The sequence below is a fragment of the Erpetoichthys calabaricus genome, chromosome 1 (assembly GCF_900747795.2).
Source record: "Erpetoichthys calabaricus chromosome 1, fErpCal1.3, whole genome shotgun sequence".
NCBI lineage: Eukaryota > Metazoa > Chordata > Cladistia > Polypteriformes > Polypteridae > Erpetoichthys > Erpetoichthys calabaricus.
Window position 1 is genome coordinate 348357473 of NC_041394.2, and position 22153 is coordinate 348379625.

The 22153-nt window shown below is 40.8% G+C and overlaps 1 protein-coding gene across 1 annotated transcript in view; it reads left to right on the forward strand.

The window, feature by feature from the left end:
- Nucleotides 1–6216, forward strand: part of LOC114644701 (zinc finger protein 721-like) — a 250513-nt gene extending 244297 nt beyond the window's left edge. Inside the window, exon 6 of the mRNA XM_051935332.1 lies at nt 4570–6216. Within this exon, the coding sequence (XP_051791292.1) occupies nt 4570–5447 (878 nt within the window). The 3' untranslated portion in view covers nt 5448–6216. The remainder of the gene's footprint in view (nt 1–4569) is intronic.
- Nucleotides 6217–22153: the final 15937 nt, after the last annotated feature.

The window sequence follows — 22153 nt, forward strand, 5'->3', positions numbered from 1 at the left end:
TAGTAAAGATCACATTAGTGCTAACAATCTCAAAATATTACTGTGGGAAATAATGGAACAGCTCTCTATATCTATCTATATTTCTCTCTCTCTCTCTCTATTTATGTATACTGTATATATTTATATATATATATATATATATATATATATATATATATATATATATATAAAATATATATATAATATATAAAATTTCTCTATCAGCAGGGTCGGAAACCATATTTACGTTGACCTCATTAAATTTATTTAGAGTTGTAGAAAATAATTTAATAAACACTGTGCCCTGTAAGAGGGAAATGTTAAAAAGCCAGAAGGCAGGCCTAGAATACAAAAGTGAGAAGCAACCATCTCCAAATACCCAGTCAACAATAACTGTGAGTCCAAGGTAGACCCAGAAAAAGTGCAGGGCAAACAAACCCACCCAGAAGGCAAAACAATACCAAAAGGGACACCCCCCATCACCACCCCGCCTTATCTCTATATTAATAAAAATCCAACGTTTCTCTGTCTGTCCGCTTTTCATGAGAGAACTACTTAATGTATTTAGATCATGTTTTTTTCTAGAATTTACTTAAACATTCTGCTTGATTTTGTGACTTCTCTCATTGTGCTAAATATCATAGTTCGCTTGCGGTACCGAATTATTTGAGCAAATCTGAGAGATGTGGTGGGGCCCTCCTCATTCGCACACCAGCCTCTGGGCATTCCTTACCTCCGCTTAGCTAGCGAACGAGAGAACTACTTAATGGATTTAGATTGGGGTTTTTTCTATAATTTGCTTGAACATTCCAGTTATTCATAGTTTGCTTGCAGGAGCGATATATTCAAGCTAATCTGAGACAGAGGCTGGGTGCCGAGGGTAGGTGGAAGTGTCACGTCAGGAGTGGTTAGCCGGGCAGGGCCCTCCTCACTCACGCACCAGCCTCCATTTGAGTCGCTGTACCTGTTGCCATATTTTGGAGTGTACCTTGCCTCCGCTTAGCTAGCAATACCTGTTTGTTTATTGATTTTTAAAGTTTGTCCTGTTTCACTACTACATGGGCAGAGCTGCAGGGAACAGCTAGTACAAAATAAATATATAAATAGCTTAAAAATAAGCATTGACACTGCAGAGGATTTAGCAAAGAGAATGTGCAATGATAATGCCGTTAAACAAACAGTTCAAGCACTGGTAGAGAGAAAAAAAATCAATCTCCTCCAAAATCATCTTGAGATCAGTTAAGAGGCGGTGAGAGCCAGCTTGTGTTAGATGAACTCTGGCCAGATATATCCATGTCTTATTGTTCAACCAACCCTGAAAGTAGTTGAAGGATTTGGGACGTTTGCTCTACTTACCCTTCAGGGCAAAATAGTCTTCTCTTAAATCCAGTAAAATTCCTTTTGAATAACTGCATTCAACAAAACTTGGAGTACATCGACTTGTTCTTCCACAAAATTGTTGAGCTTGATAATTATCGAAGACGCTTGGTCAAATTCAACCATCAGGGTGCTGTCATGCCTGGACTCGAGGGTTTTCTTCGCTGTGCTAAGAGACTACAAAACAGGAGAAGTTTTTAAACTCCAGAGAGGTCATTATTATGAACAGGTACATACTGTAGATAACCTCTTTAGTTAGTTCATAGCAAAACGGAGAATATTGTGGAGAAATCTTCAGAAAAAATGAGCAGAGCCTTCAGAATGGCAGTCAGAATTATAATACAGTGGTACCTTGAGATACGAGTGCCCCAACGTACGAGTTTTTTGAGATATGAGCCATCACTAGGTCGATTTTTTGCCTTGAGTTAGGAGCCATCAAAGAGCTTGTCGCCGCACATTCCGAGGAACTAACGACGGAGGAGTTGACGGAACTACAGACGCAGCATCATACGGAGGTTCTGCAGGAAATCGGTATCGCGGAGGAGGTTGTCTCTTAAAGTGTGATAAAGGAAGTGTTTGCAATGTGTGAAAAAGTTTCAAACTTTAAAGAAAAGAAACACCCTGAAAAAGTTACAACTGTTCGTGCAGCGGCGCTATTTAATGGCACTTGCCTAACTCATTTCACAAACATTCTAAAGGGGAGGACTAAACAAAGCTCCTTGGACAGGTTTCTATTGAAACACTGTGAGAATGAAAGTGACGAAAGCGTGGCAAAAAAGAAAAAAACTAGTGAAGAAGAAAATTAAGTTAAGCAAAAGTGAAGTGAAAGAAAAACACATTACAATACGCTAATCAGCTTCGCCAACATCTGTTTATTTCTTTAGATTCTCTTTTATGTATTAGGATTTATTTTAAAAAATTGGGGTGGTTTTTTAGGGGCTGGCATGAATTAATCTCATTTCAATTAATTCGTATCTCAAGGTATCACTGTACTTTATTGCTCAACTCAGGAAACAATTGCACAGGACATGAGGTCTGTCTCAGTTCATGAAGTGAGTCCCGAGAATTGGGTGAGCCCCAAATTTATTAAAATTCTTATAACAAAAATGTCCACCCTTTACACTGTTTCCCATCATTTGCTTTACAGGGTTTCTCGTGATGATGACCTCACTCAGCACCTTTTCTCATATCAATCACCTGGTGTTGCAGACCTTCTCGTAACAATATTCTTGCCCACCGTAGACATCCCCATAATAATCTTCTTCCCAGTAGACCTTCTCATAACAAATTTCCTTCCCAGTCCATCTTCTCATAACAACCACTTTAGCTGGCAGGGCAGATTTGCAACCCGGAGGTGAGCATCGCCTGATTGTCCCTCCCTTCATTCTCACGGCCTAATCCTGAGCTGCTAAGATCGAAGGCTTTCAGTTAATCAACTCTTAACAATTAAATTGAGATCAGAAGGACCCATATATGAAACTGGACTGCCTAATCAATAATTCAATAAATGATTGCTTGTTGCATTAGCATCCTATAAGGCTAAAATAATAGGTGGCAGCACACAGCTTCACTAATAAGGGCCAAGCAGCAGATGGCCTTGACACACTGCTGCTTCATACTTGAAAGAAGGAGAAAAAGACAAGCCTGTAACAGTTGCTTCTTTAAGCCAACTGATATGTGCTACTGTATCTTTTTATTATTATCACTAAGTTGTATAAAGATGCATTGGCATATAAACTTAAATGCTGGCTGAATTAAAGTAAATGTGCATGCTAATATAAGAGTCCAGTGTTGTTAAGTTATGGCACATAGCTGCCCAGTGGTCTGCCAGAAGCCAAGCTACTGCTTACGTCACAGCAAATGTTCAGGAAAAAGTCCATAACTTTCAACAATCAACTCTTAAGCCCCTATCGTGCTCAAACTAACTAATATCATTATGCATTATAATTTAATTTTATTGCCTAAGGTATTAATGAGCCCTAATACTTCTAAATACCTTTTGAGTGCTTATATGTTTTATGCGCTAGCCTGAGAGCCTGCCTTTTACTCACACAGGTCCTACACGCAGTTTGTTTTTAGTCTTCTATCAGCACTTGCATCCTCAAAACAAAATCTGCCTGCTTGCTTCCTCAAAGAGCACATGATGACCTTGGCTCACAGAAACTCAAAACAAGGCAAGTGGGAAGGACAGGCAGGCAAGAGGCCTCTCTAACAAAATAAATGGTGTCCTTTTAAAGCTGTTTCAGGCCTAGACATTTCATAGCTGAGAGCACTAAATCTAATAATGAAGCGCATTGATTCTTAATCAAAATTCTCAACAAGATCAAAAAAAGCTAAGATTACGAAATTAGAGGCAGAAGAGCAAGGGGTGAGGAACAGAGAGCAGCTCATGTACGGTCATTTTCTAGTGAATGCCGCACACTTTTGTATGTCATGATGCTAACCCATCCCATTGTCACCTGCCAATCCCCTTCCAGAGGAGACACAAATAACTGCGCTGATCCTGGGTTTTCGCTTGTAATTTTTCTTCCAGAACCCCTGCATCTCCTGAAGGCCTGTGCATTAATATGTCACTTTTTTCATTCCTCTGCTTTTGTGATTTAAATAAGTATGTTGATGCAGGTTTTGGACTCAACTGGCTTTTGCCTCAATGTGGGGAAAAAATGTCTGGGCACCTGTGCCCTGTGCTAGCTGGGTTGGGCTCCAGCAGGCCCCTGCGATCCTGATCAGCACTAAGCAGGTTAGAAATTGACATTCTGATTATCAAAAGTGCATTTCATGTACTTGCCGTGGCTCTCTGTTTCAATTCTTCAATATCCCAATAACTGAAGGTTATCACTTTTTACCACCATTCGTCAAATAAAATAATAAAAACATATCTTTGCATTATATTTTAACAATATGATGATGCAGTTCTGTAATATAGTTTACAAAATGTGACTGACCGTCTTCTCAGAGGGGGCTGTCACACATGACCTATGTATTTTTACTGTTTCATCTTCTTGGTTCCAGTGATTGTCCTCATGTAGTAAGAAGTTGTAATGCAGCTGGCAAAATTATCAAATTGGGAGTTTTCCAAATGTAAATGTATTTGTGTATGCTTATGAAAATGTGTTCTTCATTTCCATCAGCATTTTGATTCAATGTGAAAAACAGGGAATTGAATTCAAATCGTTTTTTTTTTTTTTCCTTTTCTTTTTAAACTGTATATAGGAGGTAAACCTCACTGCTGTTCTGAATGTGGCAAACAATTTTGTCGGAAGAGTTCCCTTCAGAGCCACAACAGAATTCACACAGGAGAGAAACCTTTTTGCTGTAATGAATGTGGCAAACAATTCCGCGAGAGTACCCAACTCCAGCGCCACAAGAGAATTCACACTGGAGAGAAGCCGTATTGCTGTATGGAATGTGGCACACGATTCCGTCACAATAATAATCTAAAGAGCCACAAAAGAATACACACAGGAGAGAAGCCGTATTCCTGTTCTGAATGTGGCAAACAATTCAGTGACAGTAGTTATCTTCAGAGCCACAAGAGAATTCACACAGGAGAGAAGCCATATCAGTGTACGGAGTGTGGAAAACGATTCTCACGTACAACAAGTCTTCAGAGCCACAAAAGAATTCACACTGGAGAGAAGCCGTATTGCTGTTTGGAATGTGGCAAACGATTCTGTAACAGGGGTTCTCTGGACAGCCACAGAAGAGGTCACACTGGAGAGAAGCCATATTACTGTAATGAATGTGGCAGACAATTCTCTGACAGTAGTACTCTTCAAAACCACACAAGAATTCACACTGGAGAGAAGCCATATTGCTGTGTGGAATGTGGCAAATTGTTCCGTAACAGGAGTGGTTATCAGAGTCACACTAGAGTTCACACTGGAGAAAAGCCATTTTGCTGTTTGGAATGTGGCAAAAAATTCTGTGACAGGAGGACTCTTCAGAAACACTCAAAAATTCACACTGAAAAGAATTTGGAGAGAGAAAAGAAATATTGCTGTTCTGAATGTGGCAAAAAATTTCGTTACAGTAGTGGTCTCCAGAAACACATTATAATTCACACGGGAGGGAAGCCATTTTGCTCTTAGGAATGTAGCAATTGGTTCTGTGACAGGAGTACTCCAGAGACGCACTAGAATTCACAGTGAAGCCCTGAGGAGTGAGTTGGAAGGAGAAGGAGGTAGGAGTCATCTTGTCTAACTACTCAAATTTTTGACGAGTAACTTCTTGTGGTGAGCTTCATCGTATAAGAGCCATACTAAATCTCATCAGACAAAACTAGTTTCCTAGACCAGGACAAAGGTGGTAACAGTAGTGCAACATCACCCGTTGCCGATTGGCTGGGCACATCTTCACCGTAAATAAACATCGTGGGTTGGCTCCAAACATTTGCATAATTTTCCTCAGTGCGTCAAACCGCATCCTGCGCCTTATTTTTTTAAATCTGAGTTTAGCACCAGTGTGCTGTAGCTGAGGAGATGCCAGCCTGGTTACAAAATCACGGGCAAAGCTTAAATGGGAAGAGCGCATGTTTGTGCCACTGCAGTGCATACAGACTACGAGAGCCCACGGTTTCTTGCAGTTTTTATCACTCTTTTAGATAGCTCACTATCCTGAAAATGATTTCTTTGGAAAGTGTCCAGCATATAACGAGAGCTAAATGGAGGGTCTGTTTTTAGATTTTACAAAGCAGCAGGGAGAGCCTTGCAAGGGTCCATTTTTTGCAACTAAGCTGAGCACTTTATTTTTATTTATTTTTTTTAACTTGCTAAAAAGTGGCAGCTAATCTAAATGAACACTCTTATATTTGCTATTTAACTGAGAAAACCTTTTTTGGGAAGAAAAAAAAGTCTAAAAAGGTAGTTGCTGTCCCTTCTTCTTTCTTGTTCGAAATGATCATGTAATAAAAAAAAATAGTTATTTGATCATTATCACAAAGTCAAGGTTATTTTTTTATGAAAATCAAAAACTGCATTTTGGAATTGTGCATTGCCTTTCAGTTTTCCCATAAAGCACTGCACTTGTGTTCAGCTTAACAAGATGGCCTATGACCTGAAACCTGTCGGCTGAAAAAGTTAAAGAATCTCCCATACAGAAAGGTTTTGACACAAATTACATGAAAGAGAAACAGCCCATTCTGCTGCTGTTAACGTGCTAAACATTTCAAATTCACTGAAAAAACGTGTGCTCGAGAGGATAAATTAGGAACTGAGTGGACAAACGTGACTCAACACACTAAAAAACAGAATGAAAACAAAATGAAACTTGCTGTCAAGCAATGCTACGCCATCAATAAGGGGAATGTTTTGAGCAGTTAAAGCTATGGATGATTGAAAGTGACATGGAAATCATAAAAAGGTGCACAGGTCTACAAGAGACCTCTGCTATAAAACTAGAAATAAAAAAGAAATGGGTAGAAGAGAAGCACTTGTGTCCAAAAAAGATAACGGAAGGTCAGAGGGCCAAGAAAATAATAAACAAAGGCAGAAGGACAGAGTGGCCTAGGAAATGAAAAACGTCTCCTGGACCTCACTGAGACAGAGGGAGGATCTTGTTAAACAACACTGAGCACAACCTGATGTTTAAGGGAAACAAGTCAGTAACTGAAATAACTTACTAGGGTCAGATAGTGTGCAGCTCACCCCAAATCCTCTGGTCGAGAACCACAAGAGTTAGGCTGGTCAGGTGACTTGGTCAGTTCATTTTTGCTTGTGTGCCAATCTTGTAAATCACTATGGATAAAAACAAACCGATTTATAGACAAACACTCCTGCAAGTATACACATCTGTACTGTCTGATTGATCCAAAGGAAGCTGCAGAAAGAAAAACAAAAAACAAAAACTGAACAGCATGACCGATGCATTGGGGTCCCATGCAATTATGCATAATGAAAGATGCCCCTCCAGAATGGACAATTAATGACCTGCTGACGCCAAGGAAGATACTGAGGGCCTGGCTAATGGAAACAACAGAACAACATGACTACCTGTGAACAAATGATTTGGATTTGTTAAGACTGGTTTCAATATTAAAACGTGGGTAGCAAAGATGGGTGATTTCTAATGCATATTGCATCAATATTGGTGGTGAGTTTAAGTATTAGTTGTTATGGTGGGAAATTTTGTAGACGAGCTGATAAATATTTTGCATGTCTTTATTTGTAAGTCAGACAAAGCAAATGCAATATTTAGTGTTTATTCATGAGAACAGCGATGCTTTCATGTGTAAAGATCACCCCCCTCCACGAGTCTTTAGGACTGAGTTAGGAATTTATTGCAGGGTTGGCAGGGGGGAAGGGGTGCCTCAGAACAGTTTGGCAATTGATTCTCTGCAGGATGGGAAGACCACCTCGTTGGGAATGGAGCATCAGACATTTGGCAAGGGTGACCATGTTTGGACTGAGAGCCTAAAAGCCAACAATGCAACTACTGACAAAACACCCCACCATGCCAACCGGTCCCCCCCCGCCCACATGTATGAAACACTACAAGGCAACCAAGCATTGGCTCAACCAATGGTTTTGGGAGCAGGTGTGAAAGGTATTGTGTGCCCCCCAATTGATCTGGAATATGGCTGTTTGGGATTGGTTTTGTATCAGAGGCCATTTTGTACCAAGACTCCTTATTGGTATAAGGGTTTGGACAGAGAATTTATACATTTGTTTGCTTCACCCCTCCCTTTCTCACTCTCTCACACCATTACCATGAAAAGGACAACACAATGAAGAGCACAGCTCAGCAGCCATATTGAGACAGGCATGCGGCCTGCTCTGAAGAAAGCTGACTAAAAATAACTTGACTAGAGACTTTTTAGAAATGACACATCCGCATTTATCAGGTTGTATGGTTGCCAAAATTCATGTGTACTTTGCTTGTTCTTCTTATTTTAGGAATATTACCAATAATACATTGTTTAAAATTGTAAATTAACTCCTGCTTGTCTTCTCCTCTGTGTATTTACCTGAGGTCATAGCTGTAGAAGGGATGGTGGGAAGAAGTGATAAAGTACAATACCTTATAGACAGGCGTAAGTCTATGGGATTTGAGGGTTCTGACAAAGGCTACATATTAAAGAATACAAAAGGGGAAAGTCGAGTCATATAGAACTCTACCAAGACAAAACCATTTTCCTAGGAAACAAAATGAATGCCAAAGATATTAAATTTGTGATGTTTCACCTTAAAAGTTTTGGATGAACATTTAAATGGGCCAAATATCAGTAACAGACTGGATTATTGTTGTTGTCCCCTTCAAGACCGTGGATCTTCCTTGTGGGCATGCATGGATCTTGTTAGTTTTTTGATTTTTGCATTTCAGTTCTCTTTCAGTTTGTGTGTTTTGCATTTTTGTAAGTAAAATATTTCACATTCAAACTGGTGTGCTTATTGAAGACTATCGTTACACATTTCAAAAAGTGTAAAGGATGTTAGTAGACAAGACTAAAGAGTGGCCTGCACTTTAACTTGTACCTCATCTGCATGTTAGTGTCACCCCCTTTAAGCTGCTCTTTCTCGCTCTCTGCCTTGCTTTTTTTTGATAGGAGGAGACGCCATGTCTTTACACATCTGACAAGTCTTGATATTTCCAGTCCTCGTAGGGCTGGTTTGAAAGATTGGCAGATTATTTTATCTACTAATAATGTATAAAAACCCTGAATTTATCAGAAAAAAACTGAGTGGTCGCCCCTCGACTTTCTCGTATACTTAGATATGGGGATGGATATTTGAGGAGTAAACTGCAAGACAGTGGTTATATTTTATATTATGTACATTAAAGAACCATCAACAACAAAATCAAATTAGTAGTATATTTAACAATTATTATAAAAGTAAAGTTGAATAAATCGGTCTCTGCAGCTGCATGAATAAAAGGTAAAGTACCACTACCAGTTAACAGGAATAGCCGAAAAGTTGATAGAAATCTACGCTTTGTACCCAATATATGTATGCAAAATATGGTTAACAAGTACGCCTTCACTTAGATCATCGTGTTTACACAAACAGACATAATTCCAAAAATAGTATTTTCGGACTCAGGGAGGTCTAAAACGTCGAGATTCATTATAATCTCGAAATGGAATTTTTGGAGGATTCCAATAATTTCCCTATACAGTGTTCCCTTGGTTTGTGAGCATAATTTGTTCCGGAAACATGCTTATAATCCAAAGCACTCGTATATCACAGTGCATTTCCCCATAAGAAATAATGAAAACTGAGATAATTTGTTCCACGACCCAAAAATATTCATATAAAAATGATTAATGCAAAATATAAAGTAAAAATACATCAAACAAATTAACCCGCACTTTACCTTTGAAAAGAATCACGGCTGGTGTGAGGGAGACGAGAGACAGGAGAGCAGGATGGTTATCGTGTAGGACGACTTTCACTCTAACTAATGGAATCCCTGCTATCTGTTGGCTCACTGGAATCTTTTTCATTTTTTGAGACTTTAACAAAGAAACCAATCCAATGGCAGTTGCTTTTGCGTCCTTTTGAGGATTTCACAGAAATGTGACCTTGCATTGCCGTTAAACAGATTCATCACTCGCACTGCTACAGCCTTACTCGAGTGGTGTCTTTCTACAAAATTTTGTACTCTTTGCCACATTTTACACATCTCCCTAATCTAGTGCCGTTACTAAAGAACAGTCACTACACTTGGACACAAAATTAAAAACTGCTTTACACGCACACACACACACACACGTGGTCACAATGCTATAGTAAGCAGCATACGCTCGTACGGATGTTGACTATATGAGTGAGGCACGCCAACTGAGACCGAGTATGGGAAACGATTACCCACAATCCCATAGTGAGAGAAAGAAAAGAACCATTGACTCGGTTGAAATCATGTGACGCTCAGCAGACAAAGTGTATACGTACTACTCATATTGCAAGACCTCGCTCGTTTGTCAAGTTAAAATGTATTAAAAATTTTTGCTTGTCTTGCAAAACACTCGCAGACCAACTTACTCACAATCCAATACTTTCCTTATACTCTGTATAAGAGAACGTCAGGGAGGTCTAAAACATCGAGATTCATCAAAAGCTCGACATCAACTCTTCGGACGATTACAATACTTTCCCTATGCTTCGTAAACAAAGTATAAAATATGTTGTGAACGTCTGAAAAAACTACCTGGACACATTACCATTATGAACATTCATGTGGTATTTTTGTAAAAGAGAATTAAATTAAAAGGCAGGTTTTAGCAAAAACAGGTTTTATTAGAATAGTAGAAAATGCTTGTTTATAACAAGAAAAGGACCAATTGTAGCAGAATGCATACAATTATTTTTATGCCAATGTTGAAACATGAAACTTCAATATTATCTTTTGAAAACAAGTGAAATCGTAATTCCAGTTTAGAGTAACTTTACGTTTATCTGCAATTCACTCTAAATAAGCAAATTTTGGGTTCACCTACACCCACACTGAACCTCACACTCGACTGAAATCTTCATTCTTCCTAACCCGCCTGGTTTTGAGGGTGTGGGAGGAACAGCGGAACACTCAGAGTGAGCCCTATGATGACACCAAATAATGTGCAGATTCCACCTGGCCCACGACCAGCAATGGAATTTCAACCACAGACGCTAGATGCAGTCATATGAAAAAGTTTGGGAGTTCCTCTTAATTCTTTGGATTTTTGTTTCTCAGTGGCTGAACTTTCAAAGTAGCAACTTCCTTTAAATATATGACATGCCTTATGGAAACAGTAGTATTTCAGCAGTGACATTAAGTTTATTGGATTAACAGAAAATATGCAATATGCATCATAACAAAATTAGACAGGTGCATAAATGTGGGCACCACAACAGAGATATGACATCAATACTTAGTTGAGCCTCCTTGTTGGAATCCGACGTTTTACACCTCCCTGAGTCCGAAAATACTATTTTTGGACTTATGTCTGTGTGTGTGTAAACACGATGACCTTGTTAACCATATTTTGCATACATATATTGGGTACAAAGCATAGATTTCTATCAACCTTTGGACTATTTCTGTTAACTGGTAGTGGTACTTTACCTTTTATTCATGCAGCTGCAGAGACCAATTTATTCAACTTTACTTTTATAATTGTTAAATATACTATTAATTTGATTTGATTTTGTTGTTGATGGTTCTTTAATGTACATAATATAAAATATAATCACTGTCTTGCAGTTAACTCCTCAAATATCCATCCCCATATCGGAGTATACGAGAAAGTCGAGGGGCGACCACTCCTGATTTTTTTCTGATACATTCAGAGGTTTATATATTTTTAGTAGTTCAGGTATTTAGTCAGTAAGTCAGTCATTATCTAACCCACTATATCCTAACACAGGGGGGTCACGGGGGTTCACTGGTGCCAATCCCAGCCCACCGTAGGGCACACACACACACTAGGGACAATTTAGGATTACCAATGCACCTAACCTGAATGTCCTTGGACTGTGGGAGGAAACCCACGCAGACACGGGGAGAACATGCAAACTCCACGCAGGGAGGGCCCGGGAAGTGACTGACCAAACCAGTAAGTCATAATGGATCTTTTTTAGCAGAGAGTATATAAGGAGAAATTCTTGTACGGGATGTACTGTATTGCAAGTCATACTGGGTAGGGAACTGGTTTTCCTTGTTCTAGACGCTAAGCTGGGTTCCTCTGACAACAAAACAAACACAACAGTTAACCAATGGGAATTTGAACAGTCAGGTCTTGTTTAGAATGGATAATGAATCTTATTTAGAAAAGAGATTGGCTTTAAAAAAAAAAAATCACTCACCACACACCAGTAATGGTGATTAGAGATAAGTTCAAAAGCTGCTGTCCGAAACCTCGGATTGTTGCACGGTTCATCTTTTATATAACATGGAAAGTGTTTACTTCTGCAACAAACCGCTTCAGACATTTTAGAACCTAAACTTTAGTCCATTTAACAAGTCTAAAACCACACAAGAGTTTGGCCAGTCTTTATATGCTGAGCTGTTGGCAGATGCTGACCACACAATGGGTGCAATTCCTCAGGATTGGAATCTAGTTTTTATTTTTTTTAATATATATATATATATATATATATATTAAAAAATAATAATAGTTGTATATAATATACAGTGCAGTATTCACAGCGCATCACTGTTTCCACATTTTGTTATGTTACAGCCTCATTCCAAAATGGATTAAATTCATTTATTTCCTCAGAATTCTACATACAACACCCCATAATGACAACGTGAAAAAAGTTTACTTGAGATTTTTTTCTAAATTTATGAACAATAAAAAAATTGAGAAAGCCTATTATGTGTGGCTGCGGTGCTTAGGGGCACTATTTATAGAAGAAGAAAGAATAAAAATACTTCTCAGTGCATTTATCTTGTGACCCGAGTGTCTGTCTGTTGTGTTTAAAGGGGCAAGAGCGACCCCTAGTGTTCACACTGTCCAAGTGATTTTTTTTTTAGTTGCTCCTTATTCCCCTCCAAGTTTGCAAAAAAAAAAAAAAAATCTTTATTCCCCAAAAAAGAATCTTGACAGTTTTGACTCTATTAGTTTTTTAAACTACGTGTCTCAGATGGTACAGAGTAATGCAGAAATAATTACAGCTTTGTCTCTCTGAGTAACCATTGGAAAAAACATGCAAGGTGGGGAAAAAAGATTCAAATGAACACGGTGCTCTTCAGTAAAATTTTCAACACTAAATGGCGTCTGTTAGTCGGTTTCTCCTACCCAGGCACTTTGGGTTTAGCAGGGAGTGTGTGTCGCCTACTCAGTCAAGAAGATCAGAGCGATGGTGACATCCTACAAAGGGCTAGACAACTGCATAAGCAATTGGGGTTTTCAGAAGAGAAGAAAATATCCTTCTCAGATCTGAAGACTTTTGAATGACTGTTAGGTGTGTGAAAGATCAGCCTCGACACAGATCGACACAGGACACATAAAAGTCCAAAAACCATACACGTTTATTTTCTTCTCAATCTTCAGCACAACATTATGCACAAACCCACAATGGTCAGTCCTGTCCTTTTCTTCTCTTACTTGGCCGCCTCTACTCCTCTCCTCACAAGCTCTGTCATCCACCACCTGACACTGGCTCCTTGAAGTTTATACTGCACCCAGAAGTGCTCCAGGTGCTCCCTGAACACTCAGAAGTGCTGCAGACCCAAGCTCCAGAGCTGTCCAGGTGCCCCCGATGCAATCCAGGTGGGCTGCCCTCTCATGTTCCAGGGGAGGTACTGCTGTTGACATGTCCTGTCTCCTGGTCCTCTTCTCAGAAGGGTGTCCCGACTGGTCAAGGACCCCAGTCATCTTCTCTTTCTATAAAGGTGGTCTACATGCATGACAGCATGAAGGTACATGGAAATACTTCTCGACAGGTGCTACCCCGCCAAACTCTAAAGTGATGTTTCTTCTATTACACAGCAAGCATTATTTTGGCATTTTAGACATGAAGAAATTTGTAGGGGCTCGTTATTATTGTAAAATCTGTCACACGGCTTATTCTCATAAAGAGAGTCATGCGTGCGTGAATATCTGCAGGGCCTGCCTGCCTTGATGCTTCTTGTTTTGAACTCAAAGGCGAGATAATCAGATGTCCCATATGTAAAATCATCTGCCAATCAATGGCGTGCCTGGAGAAACACAAAAACCAACAACCCAGCGAGATAAAAGAATACTGTGCTTACTGCCAGGGCTGCACACCGCCTTGTCACCGTTACAAACCGAAGATATGTCCGCTTTGCAAAGAGGCGATTACAATCCCCGACAATCACCTATGTTATATGCAACCATTATTAAAGAGTGCCGTGTCAAAAAAATACATATTTTATGATTTTGAATGTCGGCAAGATTCCAGCAAATACGAACCGAACTATATTTATACTTTACACATGAATGGTAAACAGGGCTGGGAGTTTGCTGGAAATGATTGTGTAGAGAGATTTATATCAACTGTCACAAACTCGCACAAGAGCCATAGCAAGGTTTGGGGCAGCCACCCGTATATTGTCTTCCTGGCTGCTGAATTGCAAAATAAATGAGAGAACTGACGTGCGCAAACCAGAGTCTAACACAGAACTAAGGGAAAAGGTGGAGGCTTTTAAAGGTCAGAAGAGGAAGTGACATTAAAGGGGTCGGGACCGGAAGGGTCTTCAACCATAGGCTTGGGCCCGGATGTGACATACAATACAATACAATACGGTTTATTTTTGTATAGCTCAAAATCACACAAGAAGTGCCACAATGGGCTTTAACAGGCCCTGCCTCTTGACAGCTCCCCAGCCTTAACTCTCTAGGAAAAACTCCCAAAAAAACCCTTGTAGGGAAAAAATGGAAGAAACCTCGAGAAAGGCAGTTCAAAGAGAGACCCCTTTCCAGGTAGGTTGGGCGTACAGTGGGTGTCAAAAAGAAGGGGGTCAGTACAATACAATACAATACACAGAACAGAACAGAACAAATCCTCAATATAGTATAAAAATAAAACTTTTAGAAGTACGGAGCAGAATCAAGGGAGCCGGAACTGGAATGGTCTTCATCCATATGTCCAGACCCAGAAGTGACGTCAACTGGGCCAGGTGGAATTTCCCGTGAATGATCTGCAGGAAAGCGAGAAAAAGAATCAGTGCACTATGCCACATCCCGGTCTGATTCGGAATTGCCCTCATTCAAGCCCTTTAGCTGCCTCCCATACGCACGTGTGTGACACAACGCATATCGAAAGAAAGTTTAAAAATTACACATTTATTGCACCTTTTATTGGCTAACTTGAAATATTACAATCGAGGCAACTTGCCTAAAGAAGGGGCCTGAGTTGCCTCGAAAGCGTGCATATTGTAATCTTTTTAGTTAGCCAATCAAAGGGGTCATTTTGCTTGACTACTCATCCATCCATCCATTTTCCAACCCGCTGAATCCGAACACAGGGTCACGGGGATATGCTGGAGCCAATCCCAGCCAACACAGGGCACAAGGCAGGAACCAATCCAGGGCAGGCCTCAAGTCTTGTTGAATATGATGCCACAAGCTTGGCACACCTATCCTTGGCCAGTTTCGCCCATTTCTCTTTGCAGCACCTCTCAAGCTCCATCAGGTTGGATGGGAAGCGTCGGTGCACAGCCATCTTAAGATCTCTCCAGAGATGTTCAATCGGATTCAAGTCTGGGCTCTGGCTGGGCCACTCAAGGACATTCACAGAGTTGTCCTGAAGCCACTCCTTTGATATCTTGGTTGTGTGCTTAGGGTCGTTGTCCTGCTGAAAGATGAACCGTCGCCCCAGTCTGAGGTCAAGATCGCTCTGGAGCAGGTTTTCATCCAGGATGTCTCTGTACATTGCTGCAGTCATCTTTCCCTTTATCCTGACTAGTCTCTCAGTTCCTGCCGCTGAAAAACATCCCCACACCACCATGCTTCACTGTAGGGATGGTATTGGCCTGGTGATGAGCGGTGCCTGGTTTCCTCCAAACGTGATGCCTGGCATTCACACCAAAGAGTTCAATCGTTGTCTCATCAGACCAGAGAATTTTCTTTCTCATGGTCTGAGAGTCCTTCAGGTGCCTTTTGGCAAACTCCAGGTGGGCTGCCATGTGCCTTTTACTAAGGAGTGGCTTCCGTCTGGCCACTCTACCATACAGGCCTGATTGGTGGATTGCTGCAGAGATGGTTGTCCTTCTGGAAGGTTCTCCTCTCTCCACAGAGGACCTCTGGAGCTCTGACAGAGTGACCATCGGGTTCTTGGTCACCTCCCTGACTAAGGCCCTTCTCCCCCGATCGCTCAGTTTAGATGGCCGGCCAGCTCTAGGAAGAGTCCCGGTGGTTTCGAACTTCTTCCACTTACGGATGATGGAGGCCACTGTGCTCATTGGGACCTTCAAAGCAGCAGAAATGTTTCTGTAACCTTCCCCAGGTTTGTGCCTCAAGACAATCCTGTCTCGGAGGTCTACAGACAATTCCTTTGACTTCATGCTTGGTTTGTGCTCTGACATGAACTGTCAACTGTGGGACCTTATATAGACAGGTGTGTGCCTTTCCAAATCATGTCCAACCAACTGAATTTACCACAGGTGGACTCCAATGAAGCTGCAGAAACATCTCAAGGATGATCAGGGGAAACAGGATGCACCTGAGCTCAATTTTGAGCTTCATGGCAAAGGCTGTGAATACTTATGTACATGTGCTTTCTTAATTTTTTATTTTTAATAAATTTGCAAAAACCTCAAGTAAACTTTTTTAAATGTTGTCATTATGGGGTGTTGTGTGTAGAATTCTGAGGAAAAAAATGAATTTAATCCATTTTGGAATAAGTCTGTAACATAACAAAATGTGGAAAAAGTGATGCGCTGTGAATACTTTCCGGATTCATTGTATACAGGACAACACGCAGTGAAATGCATCTTTTCGCATACCCCTTGGGGTCAGAGCGCAGGGTCAGCCATTGTACAGCGCCCCTGGAGCAATTGAAGGTTAGGGGCCTTGCTCAAGGGCCCAGCAGAGTAGCATCTCTTTTGGCAGTGACAGGGATTCAAACGGGCAACCTTTGGGATGCCAGCGCAGATCCTTAGCCTCAGAGCCACCACTCCACCCCTATAAACTGATCCATTCATTGAAAAGCTAAATAGGCCACATTTTGGACCTGCACGGGTGAGGTGCATCATATTAGGCCACGTTAACTTTCAAAGTTTTTCCTCTTCCCAGTGTCTTTGAGAACTTGACAAAGTATTCCCACTCCAGCATCTGATAAATGGGGTTTGCTGTGATATTTAATGGGCACTGTGCAGGGTTAAATCACATTGGGGCACCTTTATTTTCACACTTTTGTGACAAGACAGATTCCTTTGTTAAAGTTGAGTTGAACATTTTTGACCCATGCAGGTCCAAAATGTGGAATATTCAATTTTTCAAATGATGGACCAGTTTTTAATGATTCCGATTAATGCACATGCTGTAGAATTTTGTGCCTTATTGTTAAAATAGAACAAGAAACTGGTGTTAATGAATGGGCACTAGATGGCACTGTTGGCCACCTTTTTCCAAAACAGACAGCAGTTAAAAGCACAAAGAAGGTTTTTAATTCTCTTCTGTCTTCTTTGTATTGTGCCCCCAAAGCACCACAGCCACAATAACCACAACAATGAAGCACTAATAGCTTTCTCCTCCACACCTCCCAGCAAGTGTTGTCCACCTTCTCCCGACTCAGGCTCACTTGCTGGGTTCCCAACAGTCCTTTATATAGACCTTGACCCGGAAGTGCTTCCGTTTTTCTGTCCCTGTGACTTGCCAGCACTTCCAGGTCAGATGGAGAAACCCCAACTCTTTAATACTGTGGGGCTTCCGTCTTCATGACTTCCAAGCACTTCCGGGCTACAAGGGAAGTATGACTCCCAAAGGTCCTTTCACAGTTCCCCCTGACGGCATCCACGGCACCCAACAGGGCTGAGAAACCAGACCCCAATTCCCAGTATGCCCTGCGGGAATCCGAGGCACCGCTACACTACATGGAAGCTGCCATCTAGCCTTTTGGGGGAGACAGTGTCTTGAAAAAGCTGCCTTCCCCATCCTTACGTCACAGGGGTGTCCTGCTGGCCGTCCGCCACACTGGTTTGCAAAAGCTCTGTGAATAATTAGCTGACTGCAGGCATAATTGTACAGCTAGGAGTGAATAAAAAATCAGCCGATTGTGTACCTAACTTCAGCCCTGTGGTGATTTAAGAATTAAGGAGAAAATACTGGTAAAAAGAGGCCCACCTAAATATTTACCTGTTGGGTTCAGACTCCAAAAACAGGAAACTGGCAAAGCAACATAAAATGACTGTAAATTTATCAAAAAGTCCCACAAGGGAGATGATAACCATCAACCCCGGGTTCTGAGTCATATAATGAGGATTTTGATAGTCAAAAAAAAAAATAATGAAAAGAATAAAGTCAGTCAGTCATTATCCAACCCGCTATATCCTAACACAGGGTCACGGGGGTCTTCTGGAGCCATTCCCAGCCAGCACAGGGCACAAGGCAGGAACAAATCCCGGGCAGGGCGCCAGCCCACCACAGGAAACACACACACCAAGCACACACTAGATGCACCTAACCTGCATGTCTTTAGACTGTGGGAGGAAACCGGAAGAAACCCACGCAGACACGGGGAGAACATGCAAACTCCACGCAGGGAGGACCCAGGCAAGCGAACCCAGGTCTCCTAACTGTGAGGCAGCAGTGCTACCACCGTGCCACCCGAAAAGAATAAAGTAATAATAATAATAATAATAAAACAAATAAAATGATTTATAATTTTTTGTCAAAGTTTTACTAGTGCTCTGCCTTGATTTATTGTTTCCTTAATTTTAGCTTTTTATTTAGTTATTGATGATTTTCTGGTATTTTTCTATGTAAACCCTTTTGTTAAGTGCTTTTAGTTTTTGGAATCATTGGGTAATTATTAAGAATATTCTATTAGGGTTCTATTTCTCTTAGATTGTATGTTAGTCAGAGTGACCACTGTTGCTGTGCAGCTCACCCAAGGCCTCAATTGAGGCCCAGCAGGCCTCAGACACGTGAAGTGGCGTCAGCTCCCCGTGACACATGTTGTTTGGCTCCTCTTTCTCTCTTCAGGGTTAGGATTTTGATGTTTCTTTGGTTGGCTGCTTTATCACCTTTGTCATTACATTTTTCATATTCAACGTTTTCAACCTTTTGAAGTATTTATTGTGTTTGGTTGTTTTGAGTTGTTTGGTTATGAATTCCTATTTATTTTTTAGCTTTTCTTTTTAATTTTTCAATACTTTTCAAAAGTCTGAGCCCTTTTTGACTTTAATTTAAAACATTGAATACATTTAATTTAAAAATATATGGATCTCTTATTTTGAGTGAGGTGTTTTATTGTTGTCCTCTCCCTTTCAGTGGTTTTGTAGGCCTCAGGCCTTCTTGTAGTATCCAGGCTTTTTATGAAGTGCGTAGGCCTAAAATTATAACATGCTGTTATGTTGGAGTTTTCCATCTCTGCTCCTGGAATGAGATCATTAATTTCGTTTGAATTCTTTAAGTGTTTTTCTCAAAATGAACTCTTTCTACAACATTGTTGGCTTTTTTTTGAGTGGTTGCAGCTAAGAGTGACACTATAAAAAACTCAAACCCAAAAAGACTGACAAACTTGAATATAAATATAGCATTTGGTGTAGGAGGTCTTATCCTGTGTGAGTGTCATGGAGAACAAACAGACAACCCGGCTGCACAACAGCATGACCTCTCGTCAATGTGGAAGTTGCCAGGGGATGGATGAGTAGACACAGGAGGACAGGAGCAATTTCCATCCCCCATACAGTAGGTGGCAGTGGTACATTGGAGGTGTCCCAGATTGGACACTTGCAGAGGTTCATTGGAATTTGACTCTGGAAGTTCAGTCACGTTGAAGTCCCTGGGTGCTACAAGGGGGTACTGTCAGGGGGGACTGCCATGCTTCCCAAACAGCCCGGAGGTGTTCCCAACAACTCAGGCCGAGTCCTGTAATACAGGAGCCCACTGTGATAACCACATGGAATTGGGAGGCAGTGGACAACAGTTAATGGGAGGTGGAAGGAGAAGAAAGAGTTTCATTGTTTTATATGATTAATGGCTGTGCTTCATCATATACCATGCATGGTGAACTGAAAATCCATTATTTGAACCTGTGACTGTATTTTATATTATTTGGTCTGGGGTTTGAGGCTCACTGGTGCCCCCTACTGGTTACACCTGATAATATAATTATGCATAATTTGATTCTGATGTCTAACATTAGAATATCAAACTATTTGTCAAGGGGAAATTCATCCAGAGGTCCAGGAGAGATCTTCTAGGTTACACACTCAAGCATTATTTATAAACATACAGTTGTTATTGTGAAGCTGTGAAACACAGATAATGTCTTTGTTTTGTTCAACTGAGTGTTGAAGGTGTTCAGCTCTCCATAAAAATCAACTCAGCTGGCATATAAGACTTGTTGAGGAAGACCCTTCAACACTGCCTTGTGCCCAGTGTTGGCTGGAATTGGCTCCAGCAGACCCCCGTGACCCTGTGTTCGGATTCAGCGGGTTGGAAAATGGATGGATGGATGGATGGATGGACCCTTCAACAATCGCGTGTCAGTAAATGTGTTACAAAGAAACAGAAATAGAACTGAAGGGATTCTGGAGAAGACGCTCGCAGCCTGTAAATCCTGCCGACTACTCCAGTCCCTCTGTATGGATGTAATCAGCCTTAAAGTAATTGTAGAGAGCGGCCTGTGGCACTTGATAATCTCAGAAAGATGTGCGTGACAAGACATTACAAATCAAGTAGATAATCAAAGATGGACAACCAGACAAGTGGAGAGATAGCTAGTCAGTATTTTTGCATTGCATTTGGTTTTATTTTTAATTTAAGTATATTATTTTAATTCTTCTTTCTTGGAAGTAATTAAAGTATATTATTTTAATTCTTCTTTCTTGGAAGTGATTCCTCTGGGTTGATTCTTCTGGGCTAAAACAGAAACAGGCAGATTGTCAAATTAATTGAAAAAGATGACAGTTCTTGAAATTTCATAGGTGACAGAAAGAGAAGCGAAAGGAGGCCTCGCTACAGTGTGCGATCAAACACAAGATGGAGGATGTAAGATACCCGTCCTTTAAAAAACACTCATCTTTTGTCGTATTAAATTTAAACAGAACTTTGATTGAAATTCAGTTAACAAGAACTAAAATGTAAGGACAAGTTTCTCAGAATGGCGCCTTCTCTCACTTCATGCCACACCTATGGGATCCACAAAAATATTTATGTCTGCAAACAAGTGAATCGTCACCTCATCCCACCAAACATTTACCTCTGTAGCCCCCACACGCTTACCAACTTATTGAAATCCTGAAGGATCATCTTGCTGCAAGTCGTAAGGCAGCTCTTATTCACCAAAAGTTTCAAAAGTTGTACTGTAAGAATGAAACATAAATAACAAATGATGAGTTGATTTCCATTCCTGCCCTTCTCCATTGTTCCTGGATGAGATGATTTCTAGCTGGAGGACAACTGGCACAGTAAACAATTCAATTTGTTCTCACTACATAATGTGGCACAACATGCAGGCCAGGACCTTACAAAAGAAAAAAAAATGTTACAGGAAGCATAGAGGACTGCCAGATCATGCCTAATGCACTTCATGCTCCTCTGCGTGTAAACCTCATTTAAACAGCAGGCTGCCATTAAAGCCTCAGCCCAGCAGATCTCACTTACTGGCCTGCTGTTCCCATCACAATATGGAGGCCCAGGCTGTCTCTGTCTGTGCCCTTAACACTATGATCCCTCCTACACAAACACTTTATGGACTTTAGCTATTCATTGCCCACTCATTCCCATGCTGTATGTTAAAGGTTATGAAGTAGCACTGCATTTGCTACATAAACATGACAAATGTCCTTTTTAGTGATTTATTGTTATTTATTACAAAATTAAACAACACAAGGAATTCACCTTTGACAAAACTCCAACCTTAAAACATTGGATTGAACCTCACAACACCCACCACATCCAAAGCACAAATAGCCCTTCAAAGCTTAAGACCATCCTGCTCTGAGACTCCTGCACTGCAGCTTTCCAAATATTTAACATTAAGAAATAACGTCAGAGAGATACGTAGTAGAGGAGGGAAAGAAGAGAGTGAGACAGAAACAGATTCTATGAACACATAGAGTACCCTGATACAGAGGGTGTGAAGATGGACCACTGCAGACATGAATCTCTACTTGTAAGAGATCACCAAGGATAATGATCAAAGAGAACAAACCAGAAGACATCTTCAAGTGTTCAGTCAGC